The sequence below is a fragment of the Hyla sarda genome, chromosome 6, assembly GCF_029499605.1.
Source record: "Hyla sarda isolate aHylSar1 chromosome 6, aHylSar1.hap1, whole genome shotgun sequence".
Taxonomy (NCBI): Eukaryota; Metazoa; Chordata; class Amphibia; order Anura; family Hylidae; genus Hyla; species Hyla sarda.
In genome coordinates, this window is record NC_079194.1 from 239459462 (window position 1) to 239475913 (window position 16452).

Genomic DNA, 16452 nt, shown 5'->3' on the forward strand with positions numbered 1-16452 from the left:
CTGACAAATAAAAATGAGCGATTAAATCACCATGGATAAAAAATCATTAGGGTAGGGTCACACGTAAGGGATCCACAGCGTATTTTAAGCTGCAGATCCGCCGGTGACGTGACCCATTTTGTGCCTCCAGCTGTTGCCACCCCCCCTTCCCACGCCTCACTCCGCCCCTGGCCTGCTCGCAGCGGCAATCCACCGCTACGAGCAGCCACACAGGGGGCCTGTGAGTCGGCAAATGCACTCTGACATCGCGGAGCAGCGCAGTCTGAGTGCACTGCGCATGTGTGGCTGCTTGTTGCGGTGGATTGCCGGAGTGAAGCGTGGGAAGGGGGGTGGCAACAGCTGGAGGCACAAAATGGGTCGGGTCACTGGCTGATCTGCAGCTTAAAATACGCTGCAAATCAGTTACGTGTGACCCTACCCTTAAGAAGCATTCATCTAAGACCATATCACTCCGATCAACTGAGTTACAGTGGTTTGACAGGGCTCGAATAACATGTCTGCCTGTATAATGAATGGAGCAGAGCCGCAATATGACAAAACCTAGGGGCACCCATTTTTTTTTTATTTTTTTTTTGCTAGCAACATATTTTCTTACCTTCAGCTCATCTTGAAGTTCAGATACTCTACGCTCCAAGATTACCTTCTCCTGTTCATAAATGAAAACACATATTGTCAAAGAGCTCGTCTGGTTTTACCCGATTAATACCCTATTGAAGATCTCTGAGTTTATAGAAAGGGGTCCTGCTTTAACCCCTTAACAACAATTGATGCAAATGTACGTCATGGTGTGGAGGTACTTACGCTCTCTAATGACCGCGAACACCGGAGTGGTGCTCGCGTCATACACAGCAGGTCCCGGATGCTATCAGCAGCCGGGGACCCGCCGGTATTAACCCCTCAGATGCCGTAATCAATACAGATCACAGCATCTGTGGCAGTGCGTTACTTAAGATGGATGATCGGATCGCCCGCAGCGCTGCCACAGGGATCCGATCATCCAGCATGGCGGCCAAAGGTCCCCTCACCTGCCTCCAGCCGTCTCCAGGGGTCTTCTGCTCTGGTCTGAGATAGAGCAGATCACCGATAACACTGATCAGTACTATGCCCTATGCATAGCACTGAACAATATTAGCAATCAAATGATTGCTATAAATAGTCCCCTATAGGGACATAAAAAGTGTTTAAAAAAAAAGGAAAAAGATGTAAAAAAATCCCCTCCCCAAATAAAAATTTAAATTGTCCCTTTTCCCCCATTTTACCCCCATTTTACCCCATAAAGCGTTAAAAAAATATGAACAAACATATTTGATATTGCCCCGCGTGCGTAAAAGTCTGAACTATCAAAATATATTGGTAATTATCCCGTACGGTGAACGGTGTAAATGTAAAAAAAAAAATCCCAAATTGCTGCTTTTTTGTCACATTTTATTCCCAAAAAAAATTTTTTACAAAATATTAATAAAAAGATAAATATAAGCAAAAGTGGTAATGATAAAAACTACAGATCCCGGCATAAAAACACGAGCCCTCATACCGCCCCATATACGGAAAAATGAGAAAGTTATAGGTGGTCAAAATAGGGCAATTTTAAACATACTAATTTTGTTAAAATAGTTTGATATTTTGCGCCGTACATTTTCTGGTAAAACGAGTGATGTCATTACAAAGTAATATTGGTGACACAAAAAACAAGCCCTCATATGGGTCTGTGGATGGAAATATAAAAGAGTTATGATTTTTAGAAGGCGAGTGGGAACAAAAACAAAAATGCAGCCACGCCCGCTCCCATAGACTTGTATTGAGGGGGCGTGCCTGACCCCCGCAGCACACACAGCGTTCGGAACTAAATGTTCCGATCGCTGGCCAGTGGAGTACCCTTTTAATGTATTACAATAACATCTCACCTTCTTCTCTGTATCAATCAGAAAGGATCTGTCAACACTTCTTTCCTGCCTCTGGAAAATAAATGATGTTATGTTAAGAATGATGTATTGAAGGCAAGAAGATTGATTTCATAGATATCCTGTGCAGAATCACTGAGGGATCAATCCCATTTAGCATTCATACTGGGTTTTTCTATAGTTGAGACGAACCAAAAAAAGATCAAACCTCTGTTTGTCATAAAAGAAAGCACAAGTATAAATGAAGTATAAATATCTATATGTGAATAAACCCTGCACATAGGTTACAACTAGAGATGAGCGAACTTACAGTATATTCGATTCGTCACGAACTTCTCGGCTCGGCAGTTGATGACTTTTCCTGCATAAATTAATTCAGCTTTCAGGTGCTCCCGTGGGCTGGAAAAGGTGGATACTGTCCTAGGAGACTCTTTCCTAGGAATGTATCCACCTTTTCCAGCCCACCGGAGCACCGGAAAGCTGAACTAATTTATGCAGGAAGAGTCAGCAACCGCCGAGCTGAGAAGTTCGTGACGAATCGAATTTACTGTAAGTTCGCTCATCTCTAGTTACAACTCAACACACGTGGCCCACAAACTAGGGCCCTTCTTACTTGGTTGGCTCTTTCCAACTCTGCTTTAGTCTCATTCACCAAGTTTTGGGTGTTTAGCAGCTGGGAGCGAAGACGTCCATTGTCTCTCATCAAGTCTTCATACATCTGGAACAACACAGCATACAAATGAACGGTCACCAATTCCGACACTTTCAGAAGAACTATTGTTACTAAACAGCTGTGGAAACAGACTGGGACTTGGCTGTAAATACTATTACAGAAACATAGGACAACCCATCATGATCTATCCCCAAAAAAACCTGCAGCTGACGATAGCTCAGATTGGCAAATTCATATATAACTTTCCCTTTAACATAAATTCCTAAGAACAGGAAGGGCCTTAAAGGGGTATTCCAGTGAAAAACTATTTCTTCGATCTTCTATTTCTTATTTCTACAATTTTTCCTATCAATTACTTCTATTAAAAAAATCTTAATCCTTCTAGTACTTATCAGTTGCTAAAGCTGAGTTGTTCTTTTCTGTCTGACAACATTGCTCTCTGCCGACACCTGTCTGTCTGTCTCAGGAACTGTCCAGAGTAGAAGCAAATCCCCATAGCAAACCTCTCCTGCTCGGGACAGTTCCTGAGACAGACAGAGGTGTCAGCAGAGAGCAATGTTGTCAGACAGAAAAGAACAACTCAACTTCAGCAGCTGATAAGTACTGGTAGGATTAAGATTTTTTAATAGAAGTAATTTACAAATCTGTTTAACTTTCTGGAGCCAGTTGATATGAAAAAAAAATAGTTTTTCACCGGAATACCCCTTTAATACTAATGGACGGCACATGCTCAGCGGCCGTGTGTGTCAGCTACACAGGAGAAATCCAGTGTCTTAAGTGGGTAGAGACGTGGTGGTCTCAGGGCATAGCAGAGCCCTGGCCAAGACTGTCCAACTGTTCGTAACTGTCCAACACTTTTTTTAGGAAATAAAGCAACAAAGGAAAGTAACAAAGGCATGACTGCAATATACATATATCATGCTTATACTCTGTATGGCCTATTCACTATCAAGATTTCAAGTGACAGTTGCAGTTTAAGGGTAAGGTCACACAGGGCGTGCATCCGCAGCGTATTTCACGCTGTGGATGTGCCAACGGCAGTCACAGAGGGACTGCAGAGTAAGCTCCCGGCTGCAGCAGGGAGCTTGCTCTGCAGTCTCTCTGTGACTGCCGGCCGTGCATCCGCAGTAGAGCTGGGCGGTATGACAGAATATGTGTATCACGGTATTTTTGTAACTTATGGCGGTTCCACGGTATATAACGGCTGTCCGGGCATGCTGGGAGTTGTAGTTTTGCAACAGCTGGAGGTCCGCAGGTTTGAGACCACTGCTGTATGCTGTATCCCTATGCCCGGGCTGCAAAAGATAAAGAAAATAAACTGTAACTTACCTACGTCGGCCTTACGCTGGGGACTGGAACGTCGGACAGCCATCAGCCTATGACCGGCCGCAGCGATGTCCCGCCCCGACATAGGGATACAGCGTACAGCAGTGGTCTCAAACCTGCGGACCTCCAGCTGTTGCAAAACTACAACTCCCAGCATGCCCAGACAGCAGTTGGCTGTCCGGGCATGCTGGGAGTTGGTTGTAGTTTTGCAACATCTGGAGGTCCGCGGGTTGGAGACCACTGGCATACAGTATAGCGTTCCAGCGCCGGTGTCGGCCCCCAACAAAGAGGAGGAGGGCAATGCTTGCGGGTGACATATGTGAGTAGTACCCCGCTGGGCTGATAATTAATTGGGGGGGAGCAGAACAGCGCTGGCGGGTAACATGATTTGGTGGGGGGGGAGCAGAACAGCACTGGCGAGTAACATGATTTGGTGGGGGGGGGGGGAGCAGGACAACGCTGGCGGGTCACATATGATTAGTTCCCCGATGTGGGGACAGCGCTGCGCTGGGCTGATAATTCATTCCCAAGGGGGAGAAGCCAAACCGGTATTGCGGTATGGGAAAAATTCATATCGTGCAGCCCAAAAATTTCGGTATTCGGTATGAACCGGTATACTGCCCAGCCCTAATCCGCTGCGGATGAACCCCATGTGACCCTGCCCTAAAAAGTTAAAAAACACTTTAAGCTAGCTGTAAACCGATAATCTAAATAAGCTTAGTGGGATCCCTTTCATTTCTCATTTTCGACTCTGTACCTCCAAGCACTGGCAACGTGACATTGGTAGCCCTCAAAATCCCCCCCCCCCACATGGCCTGGTGACCAGCTAGGTTGAGAACTCCCGCACTAGAATAATACTATGTGCACCACACAGATATGATAAAAGAAGGGGTTTTAGATCCCAGGAATCCCTATAAATTAGATCATTATTATAATGCTTTTCTGTTGCCATCCATAGCGAATCTACAAATGTATTCTATATATGATCTCCAGTGCGGGTTACATCATGACACTTGTCTACAATGGTTTTCATCTAGAACTTACCTTTTTAAAATCCTTCGTGTCCCTGTGTTCAGCCGCAATGGCTGCTTCTACCCGGCTTGCAGTGTGCGCATTGGAAACTGTGTCTGTCCTAAAAGATGTTTTAGTACTGGAAGAGGTTAACATAAAAGCAAATCATAACACTATCAATAAATCATAGACAGATGGTAGAGCACATGCTGCAGGCAGCGGTAACAATACAGGATACAATAGAGCAACAATCCACTCGTCTGCAGGGGCGGATACAAGCCATATTCTTATCTATAGCTACACTCACTAATTCTAGGTATATATTTTTATTTCAGTATAACTAAGGTTACATCTACATTTGCAGCACATTTTTAACCTTTACTTTTTTAAGCTTTGCTTGTAGACTTTTTGGGCTCCTTTAAAGTTTTGTTTTTTTAATCAACTGGTGCAAGAAAGTTAAACACATTACTTTTATTTAAATATCTTAATCCTTCCAGTACTTATCAGCTGCTGTATGCTCCACATGATTTTCTTTTTGAATTTCCTTTCTCTCTGACCACAGTGCTCTCTGCTGACACCTCTGTCCATTTTAGGAACTGCCCAGAGTAGGAGCAAATCTTCAAGGCAAACCTATCCTGTTCTTAACAGTTCCAGAGGTGTCAGCAGAGAGCACTGTGGTTAGACAGAAAGGAAATTCAAAAAGAAAAGAACATCCTGTGGAGCATACCGCAGCTGATAAGTACTGGAAGGATTAATATTTTTAAATAGAAGCAATTTACAAATCTGTTTAACTTTCTGGCACCAGCTGATTTAAAAAAAAAAAAAAAAGTTTTTTCAATGGAATACCCCTTTAAAGACTGACAGGGCTCATTCTATCAGCCATAACATTTTAGCTCTTTAAATTGTTAAGGCAAAATGACATAAAAAGGCACCAGTGGAAGTTAAAGGGGTACTCCGGTGGAAAAACATTTTTTAAATGAACTGGTGCCAAAAAGTTAAACAGATTTGTAAATTACTTCTATTAAAAAATCTTTACCCTTCCAGTACTTCTTAGCAGCTGCATGCTACAGAGGAAATTCTTTTCTTTTTGAATTTCTTTTTTGTCTTGTCCACAGTGCTCTCTGCTGACACCTCTGTCCGTGTCAGGAACTGTTCAGAGCAGCATAGGTTTGCAATGGGGATTTTCTCCTGCTCTGGACAGTTCCTGATACAGGCATCAGGTGTCCGCAGAGAGCAGTGTGGACAAGACACAAAAGAAATTCAAAAAGAAAAGAATTTCCTCTGTAGCATACAGCTGTTAAAAAGTACTGGAAGGGTAAAGATTTTTTAATAGAAGTAATTTACAAATCTATTTAAAGGGGTACTTTGGTGAAAAACTTTTTTTTTTTTTTTTTTTATCAACTGGTGCCAGAAAGTTAAACAGATTTGTAAATGACTTCTATTAAAAAAAATCTTAATCCTTCCAGTACTTATTTACTGCTGAATACTACAGAGGAAATTCTTTTCTTTTTGGAACACAGAGCTCTCTGCTGACATCTCTGTCCAGAGCAGCATATGTTTGCTATGAGGATTTTCTCCTACTCTGGACAGTTCTTAAAATGGACAGAGATGTCAGCAGAGAGCACTGTGCTCGTCATTCAGCAGAGAGCTCTGTGTTCCAAAAAGAAAATAATTTCCTCTGTAGTATTCAGCAGCTAATAAGTACTGGAAGGATTAAGATTTTTTTAATAGAAATAATTTACAAATCTGTTTAACTTTCTGCCACCAGTTGATTTAAAAATAAAAAAAAAAAATAAAAAAATTTCCACCGGAGTACCCCTTTAACTTTCTGGCACCAGTTGATTTAAAAAACAAAAAGGTTTTCCACTGGAGTACCCCTTTAATTTCCCTGCAGAATCACATACATGTAAGTCAACAGGAGGATGCAGTTCCCCCTACAAAATGAGATACATGCATGTCAACATCTGCTGCGCTCCGTGACAGGACTATGGAAGTGACTGACAGCCCCATGCAAGGACTTCAGCAGGAGCTGATAGAACACCGTACTATAAGGGACTAACACATTGTGATTTGTTATTCACCAGCATCATGCCAGGATTTATATCTTGTAGATATGGTGTTCTGACCTTTAATTACACAAGTGAGGAAAGTCTCTAAATCACATAGCTTTCCTACGTGGAGTCAGGGAAAGTGTTTGAACAATGTTAGAAATGGCAGCCGTTCAACATTGACTCATATAGTTAAAAAGGAACTTTTAACCAAGATGGAAGACAGCGTTTCCCAACCAGGGTGCCTCCAGCTGTTGCAAAACTACAACTCCCAGCATGCCCGGACAGCCGTTGGCTGTCCGGGCATGCTGGGAGTTGTAGTTTTGCAACAGCTGGAGGCACGCTGGTTGGGAAACACTGATGTAAGCGATACAAGAAATGCCTCATATGACTTCCCCCAGCTAAGCTGAGGCTATGATGTCTTATAGTGGAGAAACCCACTTGATCTGTGCCACCGTCTAGTCTGCTCCCTGTTGTTCAATGTTATGGCATCTATAAGAAGTCACAGTATAAGATCAGCAGCCCAAACAATTGGCTTCCTTAAAAAGGGGTACTCCGGGGGAAATTATTATTATTATTATTTTTAAATCAACTGGTGCCAGAAAGTTAAACAGATTTGTAAATTACTTCAATTAAAAAATCTTAATTCTTCCCGTACTTATTAGCTGCTGACTACTACATAGGAAATTCCTTTCTTTTTGGAACACAGTGCTCTCTGCTGACATCTCTGTCCATTTTAGGAACTGTCCAGAGCAGTATATGCTTGCTATGGGGATTTTCTCCTACTCTGGACAGTTCTTAAAATGGACAGAGATGTCAGCAGAGAGCACTGTGATCGTGGCGTCAGCAGAGAGCACTGTGTTCCAAAAAGAAAATAATTTCCTCTGTAGTATTCAGCAGCTAATAAGTACTGGAAGGATTAAGATTTTTTTTAATAGAAGAAGTCATTTGCAAATCTGTTTAACTTTCTGGCACCAGTTGATTTAAACAAAAAAAGAAAAAGTTTTCCACCAGAGTACCCCTTTAAAGGGGTATTCCAGGAAAAAAACTTTTTTTTATTTATCAACTGGCTCCAGAAAGTTAAACAGATTTGTAAATGACTTCTATTAAAAAAAATCCTTTCAATAATTATCAGCTGCTGAAGTTGAGTTGTTTTCTGTCTGGCAACAGTGCTCTCTGCTGACATCTCTGCTTGTCTCGGGAACTGCACAGAGTAGAAGAGGTTTGCTATGGGGATTTGCTTCTAAACTGGGCGGTTCCCGAGACACGTGCCATCAGAGAGCACTTAGACAGAAAAGAACTCAACTTCAGAAGCTCATAAGTTCATAAGTACTGAAAGGATTAAGATTTTTTTAATAGAAGTCATTTACAAATATGTTTAAAGGGGTACTCCGGTGAAAACCTTTTTTTTTTTTAAATCAACTGGTGCCAGAAAGTTAAACAGATTTGTAAATGACGGTACTTCTATTAAAAAATCTTAATCCTTCCTGTACTTATTAGCTCTTAATACTACAGTGGAAATTCTTTTACGTTTGAAACACAGAGCTGTCTGCTGACATCATGAGCACAGTGCTCTCTGCTGACATCTCTGTCCATTTTAGGAACTGCGCAGAACAGCATATGTTTGCTATGGGTTTTTTTCCTGGCTAACCCCCTTTAAGGACTGACTATATATTTATTGGTTAAGCAGGAGAAACATGTGCATCATGAAAACATAATGGGGTTGTCTATAGCAGCCAATATAACAATGAACATAAAAGGTTAAAGTTCTTACCGAGAGCCAAGTCCATCTACCTGGGAGGAAAAAGGAGAAACGCATTATGTCACCCAGTGTAAAGGCAACTGTTATGAAGAGGTTATGCCCGTTACCCGCGTTCATGGTAATAAAGTACCGATCCATTCACCTAGTTCACTTACCCATTTACACGATCCCCAATGTCACGCAGCAAAAACAGATATAAAACCCATGTTATGAATGATCAGAAAGACCCTACACACTTCATTCCCCCCCCCAATATTAAACTTTACAAGGCACAAAAAGGAGACAGTCTACATGCAGGTCCAAGCACCTGAGTTGGCGGACTTTCCTCTGTTCCATCCTCTTCCTCAGATTCCTCACCATCACTCTGTAATAGAATTATAGTTCAGTTCAATGTCCCGAGTGTGTAAAATTGACTAAATCAGATTGTAAGGGATCAGTGTACAATGCCGTGCAATACAATAGTGTAATAGTTGGCAAATATTTTCCTTTCTGGTCCTTAGATAGGTGTATTATGAGGAGAACACCTAAGCACAGTGGCGTCACAGAAAAGATCATTTAAAGGGATTATCCACATGACTTTAGTATATACCTGCCAGAACTGGGTATTTCCTGTTGGATTTTGTTCTCTAAACTACACATCCCACAGTTCCATGTTTGCATCTATGAGATCACTTTCCTTCCTCCCACACATCAGCCACCACATCTATTGAAACACAGTGTTTGCTAACCAGGGGGCCTACAGCTGTTGCAAAATTGAAGCAGGATAGGCTCCCTCTGATCACCTGACTAGTGATGTCAGGTCTCGACGCACTGCAACCTGGGAAATCCCGAGACATGAGTCATTTTGTATGCTGTTAAAAATAAATATTGGGGCGATAATCACAGAAGAATTGTGAGACCTTCGTCACACACAGGTACAGACACTATATTATGAACTTGTGCAAACAAAATAGTAAGGAAATTCCAGTTCACCACCTCGTGGTAGTGCACGGATCTGTGCCCGGCAGGGCATTCCAACGTAGAACAGAAGAGCAATGATCCAGCACTTGAAAATACGAAATAGCTTTATTGAAGATCACTGGACACAGGTAAAACCGACCATACCATCAGACGCGCTTCAAGCGCATGCGCTCTTCCTCGGTGATGTCAAAACCCTCACTTGTGAATGGATTGACATCACTGAGGAAGAGCGCATGCGCTTGAAACGCGTCTGATGGTATGGTCGGTTTTACCTGTGTCCAGTGATCTTCAATAAAGCTCTTTCGTATTTTCAAGTGCTGGATCATTGTTCTTCTATTATATTATGAACTACATTGACTTTACAGCCCCTGTAGCCTAGTCAAATAAAAAAAAATTCCTGGAATACCCCTTTAATTCTTACATCTCTTGTGGTCAATGGAACTCCAGTGGATCTCCTCTTCCCTCGTGGCCTTCTCCGATCCCGCACACCTGCCTTGCCCCTGCCACCTCGTTCGTCACTTTCTTTCTCGTCCTCCTGGGACTTCTGCATCTCTGTAAATTACATTTGTCAATGATTTTACGGTGACCCACAAAGTCAGCTGAAACGCTTCAAACCAAGAAACCAAACCAAAAACTAACCTTTGCTCTCTAGGCTCTGTCCTCCTCCACGTCTCTGTGAACCTGAAGATGTTGGAGTTGGATCTGGAGTGGTTAAACCTAAAAGATCAGATTTCTGCAAACTGGCGATTCGGGATCTCCAGCTGACCTCTCCCTGTAAATATAAAATATGATATTTATATTCTCTTTATACACAAACACAGTGTTATGATCAGGGTCCCCCTAGACCACTCACCCCATCATCACTGGTGGCACGGCTGCTCCTTGGCTTTGTATTGTTGTCTTTGCTGGTCTCGTCCTGGGTCTTCTCTGGCTCTGACACGGTGTCTTTATTTTCCTGTTGACCTTTAATGACCTTTTCAGCCTCTTTCAGATCTGTGAGAGTCACTCCCTGCAGAAGATTAAAGTTAAAGGGGTACTCCACTACTAGATATCTTATCTCTTATCCAAAGGATAGGGGAGAAGATGTCTGATCATGGGGTTCCTGCGGCAGTGGTCGAGGCGTAACGGCCACACCCCTGCCATTCATGTCTAGGGGAGGGGGCGTGTCGCCAGACACGCCCCCTCCCATAGACATGGATGGAGGGGGCGTGGCGTGACGACAGGAGGGGAAGTGGGCGTGATGACACGAGGGGGCATGGCCATGACATCACGATCACGGCCTCCAGCTCCGAGCGTTCTGAACAAAATGTTCAGAACACTGGAGTGCCGGAGTACACCTTTAATATAGATCCATTGGAAAGATTTAACACAGTGGTTAGAGATCATGGGGACATACACAGATTTATGTGGATAAAATAAAAAAAAACTGGAAGGTGCTTTTTTTTTTTTTTTTTTTTACCTGAGTGGATCGGCGAGACTGTCGTGCATGTCGAGACCTTGCCTTTCTCTGAGCTTCAGCCTCTTCATCTCTCACAGGGGTCAGGTAAGACCTAAAAGCAAACTCTGTAAGACACTGTAGGAATGCTATGAGTGGAAATGAGTGAAATTGGAGTCCATCCAGACTTTATTTCCTACCTGCGTCGCTCTTTGGTCTCTGTAGTGGTGACTGGCTCTGAATTTGTACTTGTGGTGTTTGCAGTGTCAGAGGTTCTAGAAGGCACAATAAAGATAAGTACCACTTACTTGTGGAAAAACCTAAATTACGGTAAGCTTAGTAACTTTTCCAGAACACATTTTAAAGTTCCCAGACGTCCTAAAAGTCTCGGTCGCATTAGAAAAACTTTCAATGTTTCACACAAACATGTCAATGGTTTTGATCAGTCAGGGCCTGGTGTACAGACCCCCACCAATTACTAGATAGAGCAGCTGAGCCATTCACTCTTTTGCTTGCCTGCATTCCCGTTCTCTATAGACTTGCAACTGAGCTAGAACTGCAGCTAGACAGAAAAAGGTGGCCAGCTGGAAGGTGAAGCAGTCAACTGAGCGCTTCTCCCAGTTCTTAGGATCAGTGGGAGCCTGAGCATCCAGATCCTGACCAACCAAAACGTGTCACATGTCCGTGTAACTTTACAAGTGTTTCTTCATAGTGATAGGGCACTTCTGTCATCAGTATCACCCGCATTAACCTGTCATACAGGCTTGTAGTGCAGGTGATACTGATCGAAACGATGCCTACCGTGTCCCGAAATGTCCAGCCGTTCCCCTGTTATTCTTGTTTATCTTCTTATGTAAATGAAGTCTTTGGGGCATGGGCAGAGCTACGGCCGGAGCTCCGGGCACCCCTACGTCATCTTTGGCCGGCCGGGTGCTCCACCCAGCTCATCCCTAGGCATCACCTCCCTCCCTGCTCACGCGGCAGGTTTACTCTACTGCACATGCACCACTTCACCCAGGAAGCGGCGCATGCACCATAGAATAACCCTGCCGCGCGAGCAGGGAGGGAGGTGATGCATAGGGATGATGCAGAGGTGCCCGGAGCTCCGTTCATGCCCCAAAGACTTAATTTACATAAGAAGAAAAACAAGAATAATGGGGGAACGGCTGGACATTTCGGGACACGGTTGGCATTGTTTCAATCAGTATCACCCGCTCTGTATGACAGGTTAATGCGGGTGATACTGATGACAGATTTCCTTTAAGAGCATATTTTGCTCTTAAGAATTAAATGTAATTACAGCTGTAGTAAACACGGCTGCGGGCCAACTTTTCCTTGCTGTGCAGCTATATCCAATCTATTGGTCCTTGCACCCATTTTATTTTGCGGAAAAGATAGTTGTAGGGCAATGGGAATGGCATCAACCTACAGCAGAATGGCCTTAAAGGGGTACTCCGCTGGTCAGCGTTTGGAACAAACTGTTCCGAACGCTGGAGGCGGGAGCTTGTGGCATCATAGCCCCGCCCCCTCATGAGGTCCCGCCCCCTCACTTCAAGTCTATGGGAGGGGGCGTGACAGCCATCACGCCCCCTCCCATAGATTTGCATTGAGGGGGCAGGGTGGGACGTCGTGAGGGGGCGTGGCTATGACACCACGAGCTCCCGGCTCCAGCGTTTGGAACAGCTTGTTCCAAACACTGAGCAGCGGAGTACCCCTTTAATGTTTGGGCACTCTGGTTGCTGAGGTTACCCTGCTAAACAATGTCATTGCCAGGCAGAGAGTTCAGTCTCAGAAAAGTCAGGTCTGATTTGGCAGCACATAAATCATTTCTCTACCTTTCAGAATTGCATAAGCCATACCTTGTAAGTGAATTTGGCAGTGACACATTGGCATCTACTTTAGAAGACAAAGTGTTTCCACTTGTTAATGTAGTTTCTGGCTTAGTTGTCGATGCCTCTCTTCTCGATAGGGTTGATTCAGACCTTGATGTCAGAGGCTCCCTCTGTCTACGGAGTGAGTTGAGTCCTTCATCTCCATCAGTGCGCTGCCGAGTGAATGACCCGCGGCTATACTGAGACTCCCTTTACAAACATAAGGACATCAGAACCACAGACTTGTGCCCCAAAATACAAACTCTACCATCTTAACTTTACATCTCCATACTGACCTCACATTTTCCTGGTTACTAAACAGTTTTTGACTTGGAGGTACACGAGCTAAACGGAGTTCAGACCCAGTCTTGTCCTAAAAGAAAGAAACATCATGGTCAGGTGACTTTTGGGATTATAAACTAAGGATGAGCAGGGATGAAATAGAGGAGACTCGAGGAAAAGTATGGAGTCCACTGAGAAGAATTAGGAAGCCGGGAAGATGCTAGAAAGGAATAGTTAAGAAACTAAAAGGAAAAGACGGCCGTTCACAATACACACTCTGTCTGCTAGCTGGGAGCTGGAGGCAGATTTAGGTAGTGCTGCCCTCCTGCCTTCTTCAGACGTGGTGCCAGAGCTCAATGTGCCAGAACTACCAGTCTTCCTCAAGGAGGCTCGCCATGAGCCTAAGGGTGGCTCAGTTTTCTCCTGCTCCGGTACTGCTGAGGTCTATGGATAGTAGTTTGTGTCACAGTTATTTTGTGTTTTCCTGTTCATTGATTAGGAAAATGAAAGATCACAGATTAACCCCCTCCCCTCCCTTCTCACCTTCTTTGTGGTTGTCGTTGAAAGGTTGCGCAACTGATTGTTTAGATTATTAATTCTTTCTTGAGCTTTCACTTTTTCTATAAGAAAAAAGTAGAATAAACCAATGTGAACATTCAGGTATGCTGAATCAGAGATTTATTTACAGTTCATTATTATGTCTATGGCTTCTGTCAAGTTATATAGGAATGAATGGAAAGGAGCATGCAAGATCTCACAGCAATACATACAAAACTCAGAGTCAGGTGACATGGGCACACTAAACACATGCATCTATCTAGATCCCTGTCTGTCTTAGATTTTTTTTTAAAAGGAAACGTGTCATCATTTTTAACCACAAAATATTAGGAGAGTCCCAGGTGGCTTTTAATGCCCTTTCAGCCTTAATAGATTTCTGTCTATACCCAAACAGGGAGAAATCTATTATTAAAGGCTGTTGGGGAAGGGGGGCTGGTGAAGAAGCCGCTGGGGACCACCTAGACAACTCATATGAGGAATCTTATGATTCCTCCTTAAAGTCCCCTAAGGGGACTAAAAGTGTCAAAAAAAAAAAGTTTAATAAAAAGTAAAAAAAAAAAACAAAAAAAAACACCCATTAACCCCTTCCTTATTTAAAGTTTAAATCACCACCCTTTATCCAAATTCCATATAAAAAAAATATGTAACCATAATAAAAATAAACGTATGTGGTATCGCCGTGTGCGTAAAAGTCCGAACTATAAAAATGTAACATTAATTAAACCGCACAGTCAATGGTGTACATGTAAAAAAAATTCCAAAGCCCAAAATTGCTCATTTTTGGTCACTTTGTATGCCGGAAAAAAAAATTATAAAAAGCAATCAAAAAGTTCCATCAAAACAAAAATGGTACCGATAAAAACTTCAGATAATGGTGCAAAAAATGAGCCCTCATATATCCCCATATAGGGGGGGGGGAAATTATAGGGGTCAGAAGAGGACAATTTTACACATACTAATTTCGGTGAATGTAGTTATCATTTTTATAAAGTAGTAAAATAAAATAAAACCTATATAAATTAGGTATCTTTGTAACCGTATGGACCCACAGAATAAAGATATGGTGTCATTTTTACCGAAAAGTGTACTGCATAGATTCGGAAGCCCCCAAAAGTTACAAAATGGCGTTTTTTAAAGTTTTTTTTCAATTTTGCCCCACAATTTTTTTTTTCCTTGTTTCGCCGTAAATTTTGTGGTGAAATGATTGATGTCATTATGAAGTACAATTGGTGGCGCAAAAAATAAGCCCTCATATGGGCCTGTAGGTGGAAAATTGAAAGAGTTATGATTTTTAGAAGGTGATGAGGAAAAAACAAAAATGCAAAAACGAAAAAACCCTGCATCCTTAAGGGGTTAAACTGCAAGATGTATTAGGGTATGTTTACATGGGCAAAAAAGACACACTAGCCCAGATTTATTAAACTGTGTGAGAGAAAAAATGGAGTGATTTCACCACAGCAACCAATCACAGCTCAGCTAACAAGATGTGGTAAAGTGAAACCTGAGCTGTGATTGGTTGCTGTGGTAAAATCACTCTCTCACACTGTTTTAGACAAATAACGTGAGGATTCCTGCTTCCGAAATAGTGCAAGGTCACTGCCCAAAACCCTGCTCCCATTGAGGGAGATTTATCAAAACCTGTGCAGAGGAAGAGTGGTGCAGTTGCCCATAGCAACCAATCAGGCGGCTTCTTTCATTTTTAAAGAGGCCTGGGAAAAATGAAAGAAGCAATCTGATTGGTTGCTATGGGCAACTGCACCATTGTTCCTCTGCAGAGATTTTGATAAATCTCCCCCATTGACTTTAACGGGGGCGAAGAAAGCACAGTGACACGTCACTTCTTTTCAGCATGGTTTACCACAAAAGTTCGCATTAAAGTCAATGGGAGCTTAAGGGCCAACCACCCCCTTGTGTACGTGTAACAAACCCTTAGGACAGTGTTTCTCAACCAGGGTGCCCCCAGCTGTTGCAAAACTACAACTCCCAGCATGCCCGGACAGCCTTTGGCTGTCCGGGCATGCTGGGAGTTGTAGTTTTGCAACAGCTGGAGGCAGCCTGGTTGGGGAACACTGCCTTAGGAGATAGCGATTAATCTGAATGGTGACTTTCAGCATAGCTGGGGTTTATTGTAGAAAAATAATAAAAAATAATAAGGAATATAAATGCTCACCAGACTCAGCATCAGAGCCAGATTCATCAGAACTGGAAGCAATTGGTTGGCTGGTGGGTACTGTAGAGCTGATGGGCTGTGTTCGGCGTTCTTTGTCTTGCACACGAAGTGCAACCTTCTCTTGGCTGCTCAGACGAGAAATAGAACTCCTATTTGAAAAATGGGTTGGGGGGGGCAGGGAACGTGCAAGGGGTCAGTGCATAATGTGCCCGGGATCACACACCCAGTGTCACACACACATACAGTGAACACTTCAAGCTCACACAGTGAACAATCCACGCAGTGTATCACCCTTTGCCTCGTGACATTATTTAGTGTACGACACGGCAAACAATCCGGCGGTTCAAGAGCAATATACCCTACGACAGTAAACCTAAAGCTGACCGAACACATGACAGCTGTCCAGCCAACAGGTATAGGTAGTTCTCCCAATCCCAGCATATAAATGTATGCTG

The 16452-nt window shown here is 43.1% G+C and overlaps 1 protein-coding gene across 5 annotated transcripts in view; it reads right to left on the reverse strand.

Moving 5' to 3' along the window:
• Positions 1-16452, reverse strand: part of LOC130276834 (protein phosphatase 1 regulatory subunit 12A-like) — a 37779-nt gene that overhangs the window by 2788 nt on the left and 18539 nt on the right. Inside the window, exons 8-23 of one of the 5 annotated variants that reach the window (XM_056526747.1) lie at positions 15998-16146; positions 13813-13889; positions 13546-13713; positions 13284-13360; positions 12976-13197; positions 11317-11391; positions 11141-11231; positions 10535-10690; positions 10321-10453; positions 10103-10233; positions 9029-9085; positions 8734-8753; positions 4945-5032; positions 2515-2619; positions 1905-1955; positions 596-646 (exon numbers count right to left, since the gene is read on the reverse strand). In XM_056526747.1, coding sequence (XP_056382722.1) covers positions 596-646; positions 1905-1955; positions 2515-2619; positions 4945-5032; positions 8734-8753; positions 9029-9085; positions 10103-10233; positions 10321-10453; positions 10535-10690; positions 11141-11231; positions 11317-11391; positions 12976-13197; positions 13284-13360; positions 13546-13713; positions 13813-13889; positions 15998-16146 — 1651 coding nt within the window. Of the gene's footprint in view, positions 1-595; positions 647-1904; positions 1956-2514; positions 2620-4944; positions 5051-8733; positions 8754-9028; positions 9086-10102; positions 10234-10320; positions 10454-10534; positions 10691-11140; positions 11232-11316; positions 11392-12975; positions 13198-13283; positions 13361-13545; positions 13714-13812; positions 13890-15997; positions 16147-16452 lie in introns of those variants that run through there. The other 4 variants (XM_056526745.1, XM_056526748.1, XM_056526750.1 and 1 more) reach the window with 4 other exon arrangements.